Source organism: Anabas testudineus, chromosome 16, assembly GCF_900324465.2.
Source record: "Anabas testudineus chromosome 16, fAnaTes1.2, whole genome shotgun sequence".
Lineage (NCBI taxonomy): Eukaryota > Metazoa > Chordata > Actinopteri > Anabantiformes > Anabantidae > Anabas > Anabas testudineus.
The window spans coordinates 9,076,076-9,097,229 of record NC_046625.1 but is presented as its reverse complement, the minus strand read 5'-3'; the positions used below and the strand labels follow the sequence as shown (position 1 = coordinate 9,097,229).

Here is a 21,154-nt window from a genome sequence, read left to right as displayed (position 1 = left end):
TCCAGACGTGTAGCAGATGTGCTGGGAGTTAGGGGACCTATCTGGTGGCCTTGTTGTGTTAATACATGTGTTTGTATGCATGCATGCCAGCTACTTTGTGTGTGCATCTATGTATACATCCTTATTTATGCATGCTGGCACATGGATGTGGTGTAAATAGAAAGTGACAAGCACTCCACAGCGTCCAGCATTATTTCCGTACAGAGCTTCATGTTAACCTTACTGTGCTGTGTGGGTGCAGGATGCAGTTTGGAGGCCTGGGTCAACTGTGTGACGGTGTCCTAGGAGGAGATGACTTCATACAAACTAAAGAGCTGAGAGTGTGGCCCGGGTACGACTACCTGGGCTGGAGCCGGGAAGCCCTTGGGCAAGGCAGTGTGGACATTGAGTTCGACTTTGAGAAACCACGTGTCTTCCACAACATGCAGGTAGGCAGTGAACGCTGTGATGGTGCATGTGTTGTTAAATGTGAAAGGGCCTCGCAGGGCATTATCCCTCTTGAATCTGGAATCTCAGACTGCATTGGGCGGCCTGTGAATCAGATGTCATCAAAGCTAGAAGCACACAGTATCTTCTGGGGCAGCACCTTTCTAAAGTTTGGATTTTAGGCAAATCAGCCCAATTTGTCGCAATTTTATCTTGTGCACTGTATCTTTCCTGTGTTTTGTGAGAGAGCTAGGTCAGACATTCCTGCGTGATTAGAATAATTTTAAGAATAAAATATATGTAGTATAACCAATAAAGAGTATTCCACTATCCAGACCTTCTTTGTACATAACGTGTTAAAATGTGGAGGCCCCGTAACTTTTTCCCCCTGTATTATTAACAAGATCACTAAACATTACATTTATTTAGTTAATTAATTATGTCAGTAGCACAAGATGTGATGTCATTGTGATTATGGAAGCTCATTCAATGTGGCCTCTTACAACAACCTCCTTCAACAGAGTTATGTTTCTTCACCTCTTTTTTTTTTTTTTTTTTTTTCAACAATATCTACCAGTGTTTATCTGCCATCTCAACAAAAAGCAGCCTAGATTGGAAAAGCTTTGCAGCCATTTAATTAGTTTTAATGTGCCATTGTTTATCACGGGACAGCGCGTCTGTGCTCGGCTGTCTGGGTGCCACTGAGTTGCATCACTGTCTGTTTTGCGTCTGTGTGGTTTTTGGGGTTAGTTTGTGGAGCAACCAGGGGATGACAATATGAAGCAACCCAGTTTGAATTATAACTATGTTGTCTCGTTGGAATGTCGGTTTGGGTGGGATTCACTCTATACATGTGAATATTGAACAGCATGAATCCCCAGTTAGTGTTATAAAATGACAAGTAGTCTTTTAGAGGTCTAGTTTTTGACTGAAATCCAGAATATCTGTACATTTTCCTACTGCTGTTCCAAGTTCTTTGACTTATCCTGTTTTCCCACCTTTTCACAAGTCTTTTTCCCAAACTAACCTTCATGTCAAGCACACAAACGTGATAAATAAAGAGTGGGAACCTGAATCCAACTTTTGCTTGACTTGTCCCTTGGGGGCCGAGTTCCTTAACCTGTGACTAATCACACTCCTCAAGGGAAATCTGCTCTTTAACCTTTTGTCAGGCTTAACCTACACTTCTTGCAGGAGCTTTAACAGACTGCAGAAACTCTTTCTTCTGCTTTGTAAAGATCCAGTTTGTCCTTTGGGAATTTATGTAGAGCTTCATTTTGTAAGCTTATGTGGAACATTGCGCAACAAAATGAATAGATCAGAGGGAATTTACAATGTAAGTTAGATTTATGATGAAACAAGTGAAACATAATGAATACTGTGTTATGTTCTCGAAATAAGCTCTGTGCAGGTCATTGGTTCTCTATTCCCTCAAGGAGTAGTGAATTACCTTGGTTCTGTTGACTCATTAGACCCACATCCCATTTTGCACTTTACTAGAATCACAGTTACATGTCAACTCAGCATCTGGTGCAGCTGTTCTTCCTGCATATCGTATTTATGTGCACTAACACTTCGGTTACGTTAGCATGGCTGGACTTGCAGTAAGTGTGAGGTCAAGAGAGCAGAGAGCAGCTTTTACGCCATATTTTCTCTCTGAGGCAAAAAACTTTCACCTCCCTAGTTTTCAGATCTATAGTTTTGACCTATCACTTGTGCATGTAAACTCCCTCCATTTTTTTTCCTGCTCAAGCTCCTCTTCCACCTCCACCACCCACATTGACACCTCATATATTAGATCAGCTTTTATGGATTCCTCTCTCTTTGGCCTTTCCCCGATTGTAAAACGGAACGGATAAATCACCTGTTCTTCTCCATTTGTATTCTGTCATACACCTTTCTCTTGCATTCCCCGTTTCTAATTTTGTTCATTTGTAGTCACAGTCAGCCGAGGTCAAGTCTTGCCAAAGCAATTACACCTGAACAGCATGGGAATGTGCCATTTAATTGTGTGTGTTAATTGAGTCTCTTTCTGCCTCTCCACACATAACAAATGAGTAAGGTCTTGATTTCTCTAGGAGTTTTCCAGATGTTTGCATAAGGGTCAAGCTACTTCACATGTGTACACTATTTTTTGACTGATTGCACCTCTTCCATACATCATCATCCTCTTCCTTATTCTGCACGGATGCACTTGTCTCCTTCCATTAGGTGCACAGTAATAACCGCCACACCCAGGGTGTGCGAGTCTTCAGCAAGGTGGAGTGTCTTTTTAAGCCTGGCATCCTCCAGCCTTGGTCTTCTCCTGCGCTCACCCTGCCGGTGCCCCTGGAGGATCTGAAAGACCCTTCCTCACGACCCATCTCCCTCCCACTGGGCGGGCGTCTGGCTCAGATCCTTCTCTGCAAATTCTACTTTGCTGACCGCTGGCTGCTCATCAGTGAGATATCCTTCATCTCTGGTAGGAAACTGAATTGAATTTTTTTCAAATGTGAGATATGTTTCTGTGCTTCTAACAGACAGTTTTCCTTTATAGCTTCTATATGTGCATGCATACGTTAGCAGCTATATCTGGCACCGTCCTGAAGATCCAAATGAGAAATGGCTTTGCGTAAACAATGACTAAGACAGCTCAGTAGAAAGATTTCTAATAAAAAAGTGCTGTACTCTAAGTTCAATCAGCATTTTTAAAATATTTAATAGGATATTGCCGTGAAACTGTTTCAGACTTGCTGTGAACCTCTAAAGAATGACAAGATTTTGTCCTTTGTCCTTTTTATTTGATTTAATTAGCATTTTTGACAGTCAAGGACCTTGTCCACTCAGCAAAAGAAGAACAATTTAAGAACTAAATCTTACCCAAACCAGTCAAACTGTGTATTTAAAAGGCAGTACAAGCAGGCTTACTGCCAGCAAGCATTTTGCATAATTTATTTTCACCTGCTTTTAATTAATTTTTTAGATGCAGAATCTAAAGTATGTGAGTAATTATGTAAAAATGCCATTTGTTTCCCCATCAGTCTGTTGGATGATGTTTTTCCTGTTCATGGGATGAGTGGAACAAACAAAAACAAGGTCTCGATTACTCCTCAGAAGACAGGATTCATGCCCATCTGATTGGAACTCAGATAGAGGACTCCTCTGTTGGTCTTCAGCTGAGATTGCTCTGATTAATTAAACTGTCCTCTCTTAACAAAATACTGTCAGTTGTCGTGTGATAAGAATCAGAGTTTGTTTTCAGTAATTATACAAAACTCAGGTAGCTGACTCAACAGCGATCTGATTGGCATGTTTGGTTTCTAGGCTCATGCCAGACGGGTGATAAATGTTGCACCAGTACACGTTGGCAGAAAATCACAAATCTTGCAGACCTTTAGTTGGCGATGTTGAACCTGTGTTATCAGATAGAACTTTGGCATTTATGGCACTTATTTGTCACCTGATTGACAGATATTTAGTTGGCAAACTACCTAACTGGCCAACAACACAGAGTTGTGGGCCATTATTCAAGCATACAAGAAAACGGCAATGGCTGGATGGTCATTTAACTATGGTTACTGAGCCAGCATCATTCAGATTATTCAAGGAATGGATCAGTTCCCAGTCAAAAACAACATAATTGATTCTCCTGAAATGAATGTTCTTTGTCCGCAAACACAACCAGCTGTGACCACAACCACTGTTTCCAAACAATTGATTACTACCCGACGGTGTATTGTGCCATTCGGAAAACCTCCTAAACATAAAAAACATGATCCATTTTATTAAATTTTCTCCTCCTCTTTTTCTCTTTCGTCTCACCCAGAGCCGTTTGAGGAGGATGTTATAGAGCCTGATTCATTCCTCCCTAATCTTCCCAAGAATCCCACCACCAGTTCGTCTCCGCCTATTGATATCCACACCTCCTCCTCTCCCACAACGAGCCCCAGGTCCTCCAACTCCACTGCTGGGCCTTCTGGTGAGTCTTGCTCCTCTCCTCTACCTCTTAATCCTCCTCACTCCTACATTATCTTGTCTTTACTATCCTTCTTTCCTCAGGCAATTCTTTCTCCTATGTCTGCTTTCACCATACTGCTTCATCTATTCTCCTTTATCCTCTTCCCCAATCTCTCCATCATCACAGTCTTTTGTTACTGTGCCTGCCTCTTCCTCTTCTCTTTTGAGGAGTGTGAGCATGTCAGCATCATGTCCAACTCATGTATCCAAAGCAGAGCCAAAGGCATACTGTGCCAAGGAGATTCATGTCTGACTAGCCTCTCTCTTTGTCACAAGCTCTGAAATAGTTTGGCTTAAAGACAGAATTCGCTGAACCTAAGTCAACTTGGGATGTTTATCTCACCGATTTCATTGTTCTTAAAGGGCAGGAGAGATCTGGCTTAAAATTAAAGGTCAAATGTTTTAACTTATAATTCAAACATTTTATCTTATCAGTCTGGCTTTTTAAAAGTTGGTGTGAACTTTTAGGTATTTTTATTTAGATAGATGAAAAGCCAAGTCAACTAGAATCCTGCCACCCGTGATTTCCTTTCCTCATCACTCTCTGCTGAGTCTTTACCACCTTTCTTTTCACACATTGCTCCTTTGTCCATCCCTCACTCCTCCAGAATCCCCCACCACCACCACCTTCACGACGGACAACACTGCTAACTGGACGCTGTCAGGTGAGAGCGCAAGAGAAGGAGGCAGAAAGGATGAACAGAGGGAGTGGAACTTGCTCCAACCACTCTAGCCCTCCTCCAACATCTTAAAACTATCCCACTGCTCAGCAGAGAGCATGAAGTATAATGGACGAGGGATTACAGGGGCAGGCTTTGGCACTGGGCTCTGTCCCCTGGGTTTGAAGATATACAGCTGTAGGACAAAAACTAACAGAAATATAGTACATTATATTTATGTAAAATAACAACTTGGCTTCCTGTGGTCTCACAAATTGCATGTGTTTTTCAGGAACCGGCTTTATTCTACACAGCTAAACAATAACAGGCTTTTTAAAAAGCTGGAAATGGTTTTCTGTGGCATGTATGCTGCTTTGTCCTTGTTACTGGCTGTGGCTGAACAGCTTTGTTTGGGTTAATTTATTACCCGCATGATGTTGGACTGACAGAGGGAGGGAGAGAAAGGATTATCGTCAGTTTTGGCCATGTGTGTAAATCTTGTGTGTGCTTGCAGGTACTGTATATGCATACATGGATGTAAAAACGCCATGTATGTTATGTGTTATGTGATTTTAAACTGATGAACTCGTTCCACTCTATCCTGTTAAAAGTGGTTTTAATATTTGTTTATGAGCACAGTTCACACTAAACTATACTGATGACACTATTTCATTCAAACAACACGCCACATTTGACCTTCAAAGGAGAAAAATAAGTGGGTGATTCTGATTAACAGTCACTGCAAAGCTGTTGAGAAGCCAAACAGAGCTCACAGTCTGTTCTCAAAGCAGACTCTGAGAATCCCTGTGGTGTGAATGTGGATACTGGATGCATACTTTCACTGTCAATCCCCATCAGATGTTAGTAAGTCACATGAAATATGTTGGGGTGTGTGTGTGTGACTGTACTGAAAGACCAGTTACTCACTCACATAGTCATCATGTAGCAGATGCACACAAACACATAGACGGGGTTGTACAGCAGATTGTACAAATCACATCAGACTGATACATATCTGCAACTTTCAGGCCATCGAGCACAAATACAATAACCTCATCTTGTATTTTCCTTCTCTCTGGCCAGAATTTGCATCTGTGACTCTCAAGACAGGGCTTCCTGTAGCCAAGGATGACAGCAGTAACACAGCTATTCTGATAGGTTGCCTGGTGGGCATCATACTTCTGCTGCTGGCTGTGATAGCCGTCATTCTGTGGAGGCAATACTGGAAAAAGATACTGGGCAAGGTGAGTTAGCGGTTGAGGTGTAACTAGAACCTGTAGGATTCTCATGTTCAGCTTTAGGAGCTTTAAGGCGTCGGTTCAGCCACATATTTTCTTATTTAACTGAAGCGGCATGTAGCCAAGGAATGCTGGTTGGAAATGAATAAATATTTCTTTGTGTTGCTCAAAGATGTGAAAAGATATATTTGTAAAACTCTACATTAATTTGCTTTTCCAGAAATAATGGATAATCCATAGATCTTACAGCTTTCATTGGAACTCATTTCTACAGATTGAATAGTCCTAAGTGAGCACATGCCAACTTGTGTGAGCAGGGAGAAGTCTCCCTTTAACCAAATTTAAATGACTGATAGCAGGCTGACATAACATCTGCCAGTATATTGGCAGAATACCACTATTTCTCCTTCTGGATTTGTGGCGGGAATCATTTTACATTTATTCCTAGTTGTTTAAAGATTACAGACTGTTTCCTCAATTTATTCACCATCTGCTTAAGGGATTCAATTGGAACATTCATATTATCCTACATCCCAGGCCCAGGGCAGTCTGTCCAGTGATGAGCTGCGGGTCCACCTGTCAGTCCCCTCAGACAATGTGGTCATTAACAACACACACAGCTACTCGAGCCGCTACCAGCGCATACACACTTTCCCTGATGACCGCGAGCATGAAAGAGAGGGAGAAGGAGAGTACCAGGAGCCAAGTGCTCTGCTCCGACCAAGGGATCACAGAGACAGCACAGGTAAGTTAGAAACACTCAGCCACACAATTTTATGTAACTTGATGCCTTTAGAGTTTGTTGCTTCTGTTGTAGTGGATTGTTTTAGTCCAGAAAATCGCACTTAAAAGAAAGCAACTCTCCAGATGTGAATGATTTTAAGGTCTACAACATACTTGGGTGGTTTGGACTTGCTTGCTTCATTTGTGTGCCCAAGTTTGCGCTTCAACAAACTTTGTTTGTTGATCCTATCAATAAGCAAACTCATTTGGAGAGGGGAAACGGCAGGGGAAAAATGTGGAATACATCTCACAGATTTTACAGCGTGTTTCACCACACCAAACAAAAGTAAATCAAACCAACACCCTATGAAGGAGAGCGCCTCTAAGAAGATGCACAGCGCAGAGGGGGCACAAAAGAGCTATTGTTCTGACAAAAGGGAGGAAAAAGAAAACAGGGAGTGTGAAAAAGAGGAGTAAAGAAAAGGCATTCCTTCACTTGCATTGCACCACAGGAGGTCTGCATGCCGTCTTTACTAGGCGCCTGTGTTAGTTTGCAATAACACAAGTAACAGAAATATTATTTTATCCATTGGTTCTTGTTATGTTTGATTGTGGTAAGACATGTTAACTTTGCCTGTTCCTGTTATGCTCTTCTCTGTGTTGATGCAACCTGTCCATCCTCCTTTATATTATAATGGATATGCTAACATTTCATTGTGTTTTGGTTTGTGTGTATTTTTTCTTATGTTGTGCCACTGTACATCAAGTATGATCCATATCATTATACCTCCCCCCGTGTACCCCACCACGTCTTCTTTGTGTGTGTATTTGTGTGTGTGTGTGTGTGTGCCCTCCCAGCCTTGCTGCTAAACAACCCAGCCTATCATCTGCTCCTGTCAGATCACAGAAAAGGCACAAGACCCCTAGTCGTCCCCAGCACCTCTCAGGAAAAGAGTCTTAATGTGCCCCAGGGTAAGAAACCTCAGACTGGGCCAACACAGTCAGGGGGGCACCTGCCTGAGCCCCACCTATAACTCTCCAGAGCACGAGCTGTTGACAGTCAATGCTCATGTAAAAGCTTCCTAGATATGATTAGATATGATTTCTTGCATGTGTCTGACCTTCATCATTCCTCCTATCACTCACATAATTAGCCTCTCATTCACTCACCCCTCAAAATGACTCGTGCTTTGTTTGAATGGATAGTTTAGTATTTGGGGAATTTTTCGAAGTATTCAAGAATCAGACAGAATTCATAGACTTTTGTTTAGCCATGCTTGTGATGTGCCAACTATGACGGCTGATGGCATTGTCTGTCAGCAACGTCTGTCAGCCCACTTCTTTGACAGACTTTAACAAATGTTGGATCAAATGACATAATCTGCATAATTTGTAGAGATATTCATGTGGCCTAGAGACAACATCTAGCACCACCACCAGGTCAAAATGTTCATCTAACCAGTTGTTCTACTATTTACTTGAATGGCTTGCATCAAGATTTAATATAATATAATAATAATAATAATAATAATAATAATGTCATGCATCTGCAGTAGATGATGGCCCTACTGTGGGGTGTTGGTGTCTTGTCCAAGGAAACCTCGACATAGCAGACATTTGTGATTCCCAGAATATGTATCCTAATGTATTTGATGATGTCCACACTTTTCCAGCACTGCCATCAAGTCAAAGCTTTATTACATATTGAAATACTTTAGTTTTGCAGGTGTTTCATCATGAAATTGTTATAAGCCCTTCCTTAGATGTGCATTGTGAAACCTGGTAACAGGGCTGTAGTCAAGTCCAACTTTGTTGATCCTAAGACACGACCATCTCCAGGCGAGCGGAGTCAGAACCAAAAAAGATTCGAGTCCAAGTCGAAGTGATTGAGAGTAAAAAACAGTCTTTGAGACTACTTACTTACTTTTGTTGTGATGTTAGAGATGTCTATGCTTGCACTTTGATTCCTAATAATGAATAAAGCATGTGTTGTTTTCACTTAACATTATACTCGACACTCTCCAAAGACAAAACAACATGCAACCCCACCCCGAGTCGAGTGCTGGACTGTATTTAGATGATGATGAAAAAGTGCAGTGCAGGGTGTTGGCATGCTGATGTTAGTATTTAGCTCTGAGCAGATTCACAAATCTCATAGACACAGCATAAATCACACACGTTGCATTAGATTACAGTGTTCCTATTCATGGGCAGAGGCTGTGTGCGTTGAAGTGGACTGAAAAGATCTCTATCATCTCCATTATTAATTTAACAAAAGTAGAACAACTTGGTATTCAAACACCACACTCTGCGAAAGTCTTTGACTGATGTGTGGTGTCAGAGTCTCATCAGAGGTATTTGTGATGAATATTAAGTTGTTGTACCTTTGCTGATTAAATTTTAATCAGCAGACTTTTATTTAATTTAAAAGTAAATGTCCAAGAAGGACTTTAAGATGCTGAGATTCTTCAGTCATCTATCACGAGGTGTTCGGTAATATTTGTTGCTAATTTTGATGGTATTGCTACTATCACAGTTAAACTTACTATAGTATACAGGCTGTATAATGAAGGCATTGGTATCTGTAAAGAATGGTAACAATAGATGAAATGCAGAATACAGACAAATTGTGATGTGTGTGTGAACAATAATTGGACAAATAATTGGACTCTTAACAGCCCCAATCTCTGCACTGAAAACTAGAGAATATGATGATAAACAAGCTTTTACAAAGTCGAAGTGGCTCAATTAGTAGATAAATGACATCTAAAATTAAAAAATGGCTTTTTGAGAATTGTATCAGGCCATATTGCTTTAGCCTAAGGTTTCTGTTTTTATTTATAAGAGCAGTGTCTCATGAGCTCTTTTTTATCATCATATGTATTATGTCTCTGTACAGATCATTGTAAAGTTCAGTTTTGAAGAACTATTGTGCACAAAGCTTTTTTTAGTTGTCAACTAAAATTCCCCCAGTCTAAACTGTTCCTTTTAAAACAAGCTGTCTGAATTTGTTCTATTATCTGAGTCTTTTTCTCACGGCGTTAAAGCAAAACAAAGCTGTTTATAATCACGCAGCTCTTTTCTTAAATCTCTCTGTTTCATCCACCCTGTCTGATCTCTTTCCTTCAGCCTGTGGTTTGGACATGGAGAAGGGCTTCCACCCTGCTCAGGAGGAGCCTCCTCCCTACCCTGGCTCCCCTCCTTACCCTTCCGTTTCTCCCCCGGTATCGCCCCCACTGCCTCCCAGCGTCCCCCACTATGCTGAGGCAGATATTGTGAGCTTGCAAGGTGTCAGTGGTAACAACACCTACGCCGTGCCCGCCTTGGCCTCTTCGAGCCCCGGGGCCGACGCTGCCCCACTGCCAGAGCTGCCGCGCCAGTGTCTCATTTTTAAGGAGAAGCTGGGAGAGGGACAGTTTGGGGAGGTAAGGAATGCCCTGTAATAACCTGTAAACTATATGCGTGGGTGTGTGGAAGCATTATTATGTTTTAACAATGTCTGTATTTGTTCGGTGAAAGGTGCACCTGTGTGAAATCGAAAACCCTCAGGACCTTCCAAACTTGGAGTTTCCCTTCAACGTGAGAAAAGGTCGCCCTCTTCTGGTGGCAGTGAAGATACTACGTCCAGATGCATCCAAAAATGCCAGGTTTGTGACGTTGGAGCCTGGACTCTGCCTTCAGTTTTTCTTTTACAGCTGTACATCTTGTATGCTCATTGAACAGAAACATTCCTGCTGGTCTGGGAATTTCTAGAGTATCATAAATTGTTTAGAGCGACCAGAATTTGAAGGAATACACCACTATTTCAGATATTCAACCCTATAGGAGGCAAACCAACTCTCCCGGCCTTCACATACCATATAAACGTATTCATTCCTGATGAAATACTAAAGTTAGTTAGAGTTATTTTGCTTTTACAACGAAGCTGAGCTAGAATTTCTTTTCAAATACAAGTCCAGTATATCCTTCAGCTTCAATTTATCATCTCCTAAGAACAAATGGCTGAGTCCCTGTCGTTTCTAGATGTTGATGCTTGTTTACTTTGGCTTTCCATCTGTTTTGTGCTGGACACTTAAAATCAGCTTGTGTGAGCCTGTTTGCTGGGAAGAGATGTCCACAGATTCATATGGGAGCACCACAAACATACTGACAAATAAAACAAATCAATGAGGTGAAAAGAAACACAGTAGGAGGTGCTGATTTTTAGGGGAATCACTAGTCCAATGAAAGAATCAGGACTCTGAATCATTCACCATTATTTCCTTCTTCTGCTTCATCAGTTTTTTATTCTCTGTTGTATCTCACACTTTATTTTCTCACTGTTAGAAACGATTTCCTGAAGGAGGTGAAAATCTTGTCGCGACTCAAGGACCCAAACATCATCCGGCTACTGGGAGTGTGTGTGAGCAGTGATCCCTTGTGTATGGTCACTGAATACATGGAATGTGGAGACTTGAACCAGTATCTGTCCCACCGAGTGCTTCTGGATAAGACAGGGCCTTCACACAACATCTCCACCATCAGGTAAGACACAAATGTGCACGCACAGATAGAAATGCACACACAGTCATAGTTCGGAGTTATATTTTTGTCATTTATTCCCCTCAGTTATCCAGCCCTCATCTCCATGGCCAGCCAGATAGCATCAGGAATGAAGTTTCTCGCATCCCTCAATTTTGTGCACCGGGATCTGGCCACACGTAACTGTCTAGTTGGGGGTGAGAGGGGTGAGAGCGGAGAGGATCGGGGCGGAGAGCGTCACATCAAGATAGCAGACTTTGGCATGAGCAGAAACTTATACGCTGGAGACTACTACAGGATCCAAGGCAGAGCTGTGTTGCCAATACGCTGGATGGCCTGGGAGTGTATCCTCATGGTGAGTGTGTGTGTTTGTGAATCTGTGTGTGAAGGTTGACATTTGGACAGATATGGAAGGACATGTATATGTCTATGTTCATCTTGATGTTTTAATTAAAGTGTAAATTGGACCCAGTTGACTACCAGCCTTTAAATTAGCAGTGTGTCAGTTTTAGTTGATCTGTGTGTTTGTGTGTTCCCAGGGTAAGTTCACCACGGCCAGCGACGTGTGGGCATTCGGGGTCACTCTGTGGGAGATGCTGAGCGTTTGTCAGGAGCAACCATACTCCAACCTCACAGATGAACAGGTCATCGACAACGCTGGGGAGTTCTTCAGAGACCAAGGCAGACAGGTACATCACACTGGGCCCCACACATACATGCGCTACAGCCAAAGTGGTGCAAAGGTATCAAATGCATTTATTATTTTATATTTTTAAGTTTTCTGCAGAAAAGTTTTGAGTTATTTTTTGAATTAAAGTGCAACTAAGACCAACTTTCACAAAGAGTGAGGAAGTTCATGATATCAGAGTAAAACTTTGGTGACTGTTCTGCAGGTGCAACACGTATTCAGCTGTTGAAGTTATATATTTATATATATTTCTTCTTGTTGTTTTTACAACCCAGTGTTCGGTCTTGGTAACCTTTTCTCAGCTTTTGAAAAAGTGCTACAATGTGTGAAAAAGCCGGATTACAAGACTCATTTCCATACACGTGTCTCCCTCTCGCTCCTACAGGTGTATCTGAGCAGGCCAGCTGTGTGTCCTCAGGGTCTCTACGAGCTCATGTTGAGCTGCTGGAACAGAGACTGCAAGCTCCGTCCATCTTTTGCCTACATCCACTCTTTCCTCACAGAGGACGCCATGAACATGGTGTAAAGAGAGAATCTGAGAAACTTCAGAAGAACAGCAACGTTAAAGATGGAACACATCTTGTATGTTAGTGCATCCTTGCTAAGGTGGCATGGTGTGGTGGTAGTGCTGCACAGCAGAGGCACGTGAGAAGGGAGAGTGGGTCGCTCACTTTTATACTTCATATCTTTTTTTGGTGGATGGGTCTGAGACACCGCTGGTTCGGTTTATTTCCTCTTCAGACACCAGCCCCAAATGCAAAACTAACCGCAGCTTTAGATGGGCAACAATCATTTTATATTGGGTGGTGGTGGGTGCAGTCTGCATAGAAACTTCCTCTCTTCTCTCAAACTTCACACACACACACAGAATTTCTGACTGTTGATTAAATACTGTATAGAATTATATAGAAATATTGAAAATGCGGGAAACTGCAGAAGCTAAATGAAATAAAATACTCCAAACAATGAGCTTAACAAGCTTGGAAATTAAAAATAAAAAAGTAGTTTTATGACTTATTCTTTTCAATATGTCAAATGCTACATGCAGGGTAACGGGTGAAGGTAGGCATATGCTGTGAACTGTGTGAGAACACACAAACTTCTTGTTCAGAGATTACACTGCACACACAGGGGGTGTTTTAGTACTTATACTATGTATAACCTCCTGCATACACATAAAACAGTCTAATGCAGTAAGATTAGACACAAGCTTAAGAAAGATCTCTTATTAACAATACACAACCAGGAGATCTCACCATGTTTGCTGACCCTTTATCAATCCTATATACAATAGATCAGCCCTAAACCTGACCCACCTCTGCAGCTTATCTTACGTTACTGTGGATTTGTGTGAAATGATGTGGACCAGACAACTGCAACCCCCTTTCTGCAATGTGATTATGATTATCTCTCAACCACCGACCCGACCTAGTAAACGTTTTTGAACCCCATCTTTGAGCCACAGAGGAAAAAAAAAAAAACTTTATCCCTGGTGCCATGTGGACTTCTCAAACCTGAGGAAAGAGGCACAGAAGCGGAGAGTCTGCTGCTGTCGAACAGATGTGACCCACAAACTGGAACAGCTTTTCAAGCAGAGAGACAGTATTGCCAGTTGGAGCAGTGGACGGGACATCTTCAGATGTGCCTGCTTTGACAATTTATTTTTTCTGTATCTGGATTGGAACCAGATACAAATGATAGATATAAAATTCCATAATCAGCTGCACTTTAAATCTTATGAGTAACCCCCCCCCCACCCCTCCAGCCATGATGAAACCCTTCTCTGCGAATGATGATTCCTGTCGATGTGGATTTTACCTGCAGTTATTTTAAGATATTTGCCAAGGGAGATCAAAATGCATCGCATATGTATTTTATAAGGACTTCATCTGTTTGAAATCATCTTCCTAAGATACTGCCAAACCATCTATCCATGCATTATCTTGACCTGTTGTTGTAGCCAATCCTGGCTGTTGGACGACTGGCAGGGTACACAGGGCTATCGCCAAACCTTTGGATATAAATGTAGAAATGGAACAGCATCAATTCATCTCATTTAAAATATAGGAAAACCTTTAGTTCTGAAACCTTCAGCATGTTGAGACATGTTTACTCATCTTCACTCATCCAAATGCATTACTGTATTTTAAAAAACACAGTTACGGCATTCCTCAAACAGGGAATGATGTGTTCTGTTTTTAGTGTGAACCTCTGCATTATCCCATGTTAGTACATTAAGCTGACCGTGGTAGAATCAGTCTACCTTGTTAAATGTATAGCACTGTACATCAGTCCTGAGACGATCATATTACGTTTACTGATAGTGAATGGTTACACCATGTCAGTCATTTTTGATACACTGTAGTTCAACTTATCCCTTATTTTTATATATAGTGTACGTTCTTAGACATCACTCCACGATGTCTGATTTCATCCTTTTGCGTCTTTGAAGTTGAACATTGTAGTATGTACATATTTTAAGGACAGAATTGTAATTTCCTTTACTAATATATGGAAAACGCTTTGTTACATTTGGGGTCTTCTGTATCTCTGTAGAACGCTTGCTACCTTCATGTCATTGTAATTCATTGTGTTGTCTATTTTTGTAGATGTTTTAATAAAGTTAACCTTTTCAAATAAATGGTGTGTACCACTTTGCATTAGATGAGACTCAATAGGGAAAAAAACAGAACGGCTTCATTTCAGTAATAAACCATATTTTATTGTCTACGTAATCTTACATTTCACAAGTTACATTTTGAATATTTGACACTATAACCTTCAAACATGCAACAACATGGGATAGTAAGATATTATAAGAATATAAAAGTAGAAGAGGCTGATTTGGCGTTAATCTAAAGTCCAGCCATCTGTAATGATGACCAGGTTCATATGAGGACATCTTCCCGGACCAAAGTGAAACTGTCTTAACTAGTGAACTCGATTGGACTATAGTAGAGTTTTGACCAGGCACTTGTAGGTAACAATGAATAAGGATTGGCAGGTTGAAAACTTTGGACAGTTAGTGAAGAAAAAATGAGCTCCCAATCAGAAACAGTGTTATTCACTGTTATTCAAGATCTTACACAGCTAGAAGACCCAACATAAGCTGAAATCTGAAGATCCAGCATCACAGTTAAATGGAAAAGTCATTACAACAAATGAAGGACATCAAAAATCTTACAGTCTGTAAGTCAGTTTAAAGTCGAGGCAGCAGGCACATGGAAACAACACGATGATAAGTGTGTTGGTGCCATATAAAGGTAAGTACAGTGCAGCAAAGTCAACATTGTTTTTTCCAACCACAACATACGTTCACAACTGTCAACAGGAAACCCGTTTAGTTTGTTCTCCCTATAACCACTTCCTTTCCCTTCATTCTAAATCACAAAGAAAATCCTTCCACTTGGTTTACGACCAATATGATTCTGGGTGCAAAAACAGTCTGTTAATGTAAAAACATATGTGGAGTAAACTACTAACAAACCAACTTTGTTTCTTTAAAATGGATGTGGACAAAGAGTGAAATAAATGTTACGATATGATAAGTATATAGTGAACTAAAAACTACGATAATACATCCACACACAAAAGCTTGAGGTGATTCTGTGATAAAAGAGCTCAGCAGCATTCACGGCTTACAAGGCACAAAAAACTAACTATATTAAAAATGTAGAAAAGGATAACAGTTCACTGACCCAGTCTCTATGCAGGCACTGGAGGCTAATTAAAGTAAAAAGGTAAAAACTTGCATACAGAAAGTCAAGTATAAAGTTAAAATACAGGAATTCCTGTTTGGACTAGCAGTTTCATCAATAATGAAAACTGATGCAGCTGCTTTAGCTGTCACTCAAAACAGAGAGCACGACAGCTCAGATCAGAGGAAAAAAAAGATGAAACCACATAAATGCAAAAGAAAAAGCCCCTTCCTATAGGATGAAGGAGAAACCAGCAAAAAAGACAAGTGAACCACATGCATGTACACAATCAGTCAGGAATACAGTGTGTATAATTATTTTATGTTCAATGATGAGATGTTAGGTTCCTAGTCTGAACATCTTTCCTGATTCGTTCTACTCTCCCTCTTCTTAACGCACACGAGTGGTGCTTCCTGCAGCCTGTGAAGGAAATGACATTAAAAATTAGAATATTACCATCTGGTTGCTCAGTTTCAAATGATCTCTCCTCTAATGTACCTGGGAGATGTTGACTCCGGTGAGCTTCTCCACAGCAGTAGGCAGCCTGGTCATGATATCTAGCACCTCTCCAGCAAGTTTGGCTGCTCCCACCTCTGAGCCGCCGCTAGACACCATAGTGACCTTCTGGGCCGCTGATAAAGGCTTGCTGATCTCCTCGGCCATCTGCAGGACAAACAAAACACTGGAGTCAACTCACTGACATGCACGTTTTCATAGTTTGCATAAGAAAATATGTGTGGAACTGCCAGAAATTCAAAAAGAATACTGAATGAATCATGATGTGAAGATTTTTTTTTAAACAATTAGAACAAATCATCATAAAAGGGACTTCAAAAAAAATCTAGCACAAGAAGCCACTCACAAGATAAAAACATAAAAAGAATAATAAAAAAGCCCTTCTGTGTAAACTTAACATACTCAAATGAGCTTACTTTTTATTTAAAACCTAAAACAAACTAAGAATGAAATTTAATAGAAATAATGCTCTATTGTAAGTCAAACTGACCAGCGGCAGCTTCTCCAGTAGCATGTCCACCATGGCTCCATCTTTGTACTGCTTAAAGGCCTCTGCCTTTTTGGCCATCTGCTCAGCCTCAGCACGACCCTTCGCCTCTAGGGCAAAAGCCTCAGCCTCGCCCTTCATCTACATGGACACACAAATTAGAATTAAGCTTAAAGACCACTAGTATGTACAGTAGTGATGTGAAAGAGCAATATGGGTAAACTCACTCTGACGGACTCAGCCTCGGCCTCAGCCTCCATGATGAGCTGCAGGCTGCAATAAAGAAGAGACTAACTGTACTGATGCACACTCCTGTGCCTGCAAACTGTTCAACTCTCATCAGAACAATATGAGACAACAGAATTATGCTCTAGTACTCACCGCTGAGCCTCAGCCAGCTTCTCCAGACGGTATTTCTCAGCTTCTGCAGGTTTCTTAACTTTGGCCTCCAGCTCCTTCTCCTTGCGGATGATCTCCTGCTCCTGCAGAGTAATCTGCTGTGCCCGCTCCACCACCTGAACCTGCATCTTTTCCTCCTCAATGCGCTGTTTAGTCTTGGCTACCTGATGAGGGAAGCAGAGGAAAGAATAAGCACTGAAATATTATCTATAATCTGGATTGCTCTTACTTAAGCAAAACATAAAAAAAAGAAACTTAGCAACCTTTCAAACATGCTCTTAGTGTGGCCCTATGAGATCAGACAATAGAGCAGTGACTATACCTGAAGCTGATAGGCCATTTCTGACTCAGCTTTCTTGGTGTTGACCTCAACATCATAGGCCGCCTTTTTCAGTTCATAGTCTCTCTGGGCTTTTGCCATCTCAATTTCATTTTTGTACTGAGCAGACACTTTCTCTTGCATTGCATGGGCCTCCTGTAACACGAAAATAGCAGAACAGAAATAGAGAAAGTTTTATATTTCTTTTCAAAATGTAGATTATTCTCATTTTCACATGATAAACAAATAGGCAGAATGATAACAAAAATAAAAATAATTCACCCTGATGACAGCATCTCTTTTGTACTGAGCCTCTCCAATCCTGGCATCCCTCTGCACCTGGGCTGTTCTGGCTTTGCCCAGAGAGTGAAGGTAGTCCTGCAAGAGGAAGAGACACAGTCAAAGGAAGGTAAAAAAGAAGACAGTACATTAGGCCACCAAGACAAGAGATGGTGTGGTTACCACATAAGCACTTAGGCCTAATTTATTAGTAATGCTCAGAAGGGTTGCAGATGGAACTCAGTCACAGACAGTGAGTCAATATCAATCACCTAAGTGCATTACTGTAACAGTGGACATTATCCGATGCTAAAAGCTTCCACATAGAAGATGTGAGCTCACAGTTAGAGTACAACTCCTGATGCTCCAATAATTATGGTGTTTTGAGTGTGAGATTTTTGACATTAGTGTTGGGACTGAAAATTAATCTGAACAGACAGAAGTACCTGATCGTCGTGAACATCTTTGAGAGTGTAGCTGACAACACCAATTCCCATGTTGACCAGGTCTGAAGAAGCCACTTTAAAGACCTGCTCTGAGAACTTCTTACGGTCCTGGTAGATCTCCTGCACAGTGACAGATGTATTCATTACAATCACTACCTGCAGTATGTAGGCTTCACTTAGTTATTATGTTAGAAATTAATTATATCCCTAACACCACTGAACTATACAATTTGAGAATGTCAGTGCACCAACCTCCACAGTTAAATGGGCAATGATGGCTCTTTGATGTCCCTCCAGTGTTTCTAATGCAATTTGAGCAACCTCAGCCTCAGACTTGCCCATGAACATCTGGCAGGCGGTCGCCAACATCTCTTTGTTCTGGCCTTGGATCTTTACCTAGAAAAAGATAGATACACAAAATGTGAAGCACTTCTAGCTTCTAACCATTTTCAGTGTAAAGGTTGAATTCGGGGAATCAAATGTCTTTAAAGTCAGATATCTGATTTTAAGTCACTTATAAACAAAAAAACTAAATGTTTATTATCTTCCTATGATGTCAAAACATCCAACTTCTTCAGCCTATGACCTTTTTCCAAGTGTCACTTTCTTTCTCTTTTTTAATGACAATAAAAATTGTCTAAAGAATAATCATCAGTCCTTTTCCCTGACAAATGAATGTGAACTGATTTGATTTTATTGTGTTGCTGGATTTTGTACTTCTAACTTGAATCACAAATCCATTACTATGTCAGTCAGACAGCATTTCCCTGGCCTGTAGATTTATTTCTTTGTTTTTTTTATTCAAATGATTTCATTTTCAATACAAACATACCTGTGCAATGCCAGTGACAGAGATGGGGACACCGTGGCGGGTGTAGACTTTGTCACTTTTCACGTTTAGAGTGAGCGTGTTGAGTGTGATTCTGAGATAGTATGACACAAACAAAAAGAAAGGTGGAGTGGATGAGATAAAATGCCAGACAGCAAGAAGGAAAAGCCAGAGCAAAAGACATAAAGGAAATTAAATCAACCATGCTGTTGATGAGCAGCAGCCCAATAACAGATACAGGACGTTTATGTCACAAACAGATTTCTGTTCTATGTTATATTACTATTTGCTAATCCATGGGTCCTAGTCAAACAGATATTTGGTATCTATATGAATGGAATAAAGAGTGTAAATTGGGTCACCTCTGGATCTGTTGAATGCATGGGAAGACAAACACTCTGCCTCCAGCAATCATTAGAGGAGGAGAACGACCAAAGCCTGGTGGAAAAGAGGGGAGCATAAAACAGATCTTATAAATATTAAGCATTAACACCCAGCTAGATACCCATGTAGTGCAGACTTTCAAACATGTACTACAACAATGTGAGTAATTATTTTCATTCATATCCCACATTTTAAGCAAGTTGTAAAATCCCTATCTTACTACAAGCTGAAAGGACGGTTTGCTCAATCTCATCTTATCACAAGGCATGTGATAAATGAATCCCTCACATGACACAAACTGAGTAGTTACAAAACTGGCCTCCTTTTACTTTACTACACGATTCTAATGACATTTTATATACTTAGCACATACCTAGTAAAACTGCAGTTTGTAACAACAATACAGAATAACAGAGAGATAGCCAAAGTATTTTATTAGCTGAGTTTTTCATTACCTATGTTCCTGAATGATAATCATGGAAGAGACAGAAGCAAACAAAATAAAGCTTATATCTTAACGTACCAGACACCACCATGGCTTCATTGGGGCCACACGTGTAGAACATGTTGATTCCTGAGCTGATGAAATGAGAACAACAACATTACCTATTGTAGTAAACATGCATTTTGAACCATTAGTGTTTTATGACAGTCAACAACCACATTTCCTCGAGTTCGGAGAAACTTTAAGTGCATCTTAAATAGGTGGCACCTCAATAATATCAGACTTTTACATTCACAATTGTCTGAACACTTTGTTAATAAGTATTGCTTGTATGTGCAGTCAGAATATATTGTTGTAACTTATAAATAACAAATGTCTATGTCATTCGTTCAAACCGACCTCACAACTAACTAGCTAATCTTGTGGTGTTATATGTCCACTGGGAAGTTGACTGTTCCTCCTCCTAACAACAGTTTAGACAGATCAGCACAATCCAAAGAATAACGTCAGACACACAGTAACATTATATTAAAACTAAAACCAAATGAAAGTCTGCAAAGAGCGTTCGCCTGCATGCTAACTCCTGCTAACTCCCGTTAGCTGTTAAAAGGCAGCGGGTCTGTGTTGGAAGAAAACAGCCCCTGTGTTTTCACTACGGCTACGAGTCCCTACTGCACGACTTATTCAAGTGAATATTAAATTTAACTTTGTTTAACTTACCGAAATTCGGTCAGTACTAAAATTCCTTCTTTTTAGAGTAAGTCTAAGACTGGTTTTGGACAGAAATAGATCCTTTAATTCAACTGGAATGATAAAAATGTCCGTTTGTGGAGGGGGAAGTTGACGATGGCCACGCCCATCTGCACTGCAATGATGACGTAGCCCCAACGTGTGACGCCATCTAGTGGTCAAGATGATCAACATGCCTCTTCTTCTACTATTAACACTCATTCATCATCATAAATCTTAGTCTAAAAATAATAAGCGACTATCTGCAGAATGTAAATTACTACATTATGTCCCCCTAACATGCATTGGAGTAGAACTACTAATACTAAAGCTTTGTTGCTGGCGACCACTGCCGGTAAATATACAATATCT

General features: G+C 40.7%; 2 protein-coding genes across 5 annotated transcripts in view; one reads left to right on the top strand and one right to left on the bottom strand.

Annotated features, from left to right (window-relative positions):
• ddr1 (discoidin domain receptor tyrosine kinase 1) overlaps positions 1 to 14,892 on the top strand; it is a 35,400-nt gene extending 20,508 nt beyond the window's left edge. Inside the window, exons 8-20 of one of the 4 annotated variants that reach the window (XM_026370512.2) lie at positions 242 to 428; positions 2,638 to 2,887; positions 4,232 to 4,384; positions 5,031 to 5,087; positions 6,165 to 6,325; positions 6,857 to 7,064; positions 7,943 to 8,014; positions 10,172 to 10,467; positions 10,562 to 10,689; positions 11,369 to 11,566; positions 11,651 to 11,918; positions 12,103 to 12,252; positions 12,637 to 14,892. In XM_026370512.2, coding sequence (XP_026226297.1) covers positions 242 to 428; positions 2,638 to 2,887; positions 4,232 to 4,384; positions 5,031 to 5,087; positions 6,165 to 6,325; positions 6,857 to 7,064; positions 7,943 to 8,014; positions 10,172 to 10,467; positions 10,562 to 10,689; positions 11,369 to 11,566; positions 11,651 to 11,918; positions 12,103 to 12,252; positions 12,637 to 12,777 — 2,269 coding nt within the window. In that variant the 3' untranslated portion in view covers positions 12,778 to 14,892. Of the gene's footprint in view, positions 1 to 241; positions 429 to 2,637; positions 2,888 to 4,231; positions 4,385 to 5,030; positions 5,088 to 6,164; positions 6,326 to 6,856; positions 7,065 to 7,900; positions 8,015 to 10,171; positions 10,468 to 10,561; positions 10,690 to 11,368; positions 11,567 to 11,650; positions 11,919 to 12,102; positions 12,253 to 12,636 lie in introns of all 4 variants that reach the window. The other 3 variants (XM_026370510.1, XM_026370514.2, XM_026370513.1) reach the window with 3 other exon arrangements.
• A 268-nt stretch (positions 14,893 to 15,160) lies between these two features.
• On the bottom strand, positions 15,161 to 20,904 carry flot1b (flotillin 1b). Its single transcript, XM_026370605.1, has 13 exons — positions 20,774 to 20,904; positions 20,132 to 20,187; positions 19,587 to 19,662; positions 19,228 to 19,318; positions 18,648 to 18,791; positions 18,396 to 18,515; positions 17,953 to 18,048; positions 17,674 to 17,826; positions 17,334 to 17,515; positions 17,180 to 17,225; positions 16,956 to 17,093; positions 16,448 to 16,612; positions 15,161 to 16,369 (listed from the first exon to the last, which is right to left on the bottom strand). Exons 2-13 carry the CDS (start codon positions 20,172 to 20,174, stop codon positions 16,340 to 16,342), a joined length of 1,284 nt encoding a protein of 427 aa, XP_026226390.1. The 5' UTR covers positions 20,175 to 20,187; positions 20,774 to 20,904; the 3' UTR covers positions 15,161 to 16,339.
• Between the last annotated feature and the right edge of the window lie 250 nt (positions 20,905 to 21,154).

What these genes read in the sequence shown, in the direction of transcription:
- flot1b (XM_026370605.1), bottom strand. Translation starts at nt 20,174, where the DNA reads ATGTTCTACACGTGTGGCCCCAATGAAGCCATGGTGGTGTCTG. An exon ending in AAGCTGGCTGAGGCTCAGCG is followed by an intron (nt 17,226 to 17,333) that starts GTGAGTACTAGA and finishes TCTTTATTGCAG; the next exon opens with CCTGCAGCTCATCATGGAGG. An exon ending in CCGAGGCTGAGTCCGTCAGA is followed by an intron (nt 17,094 to 17,179) that starts GTGAGTTTACCC and finishes GTGTCCATGTAG; the next exon opens with ATGAAGGGCGAGGCTGAGGC.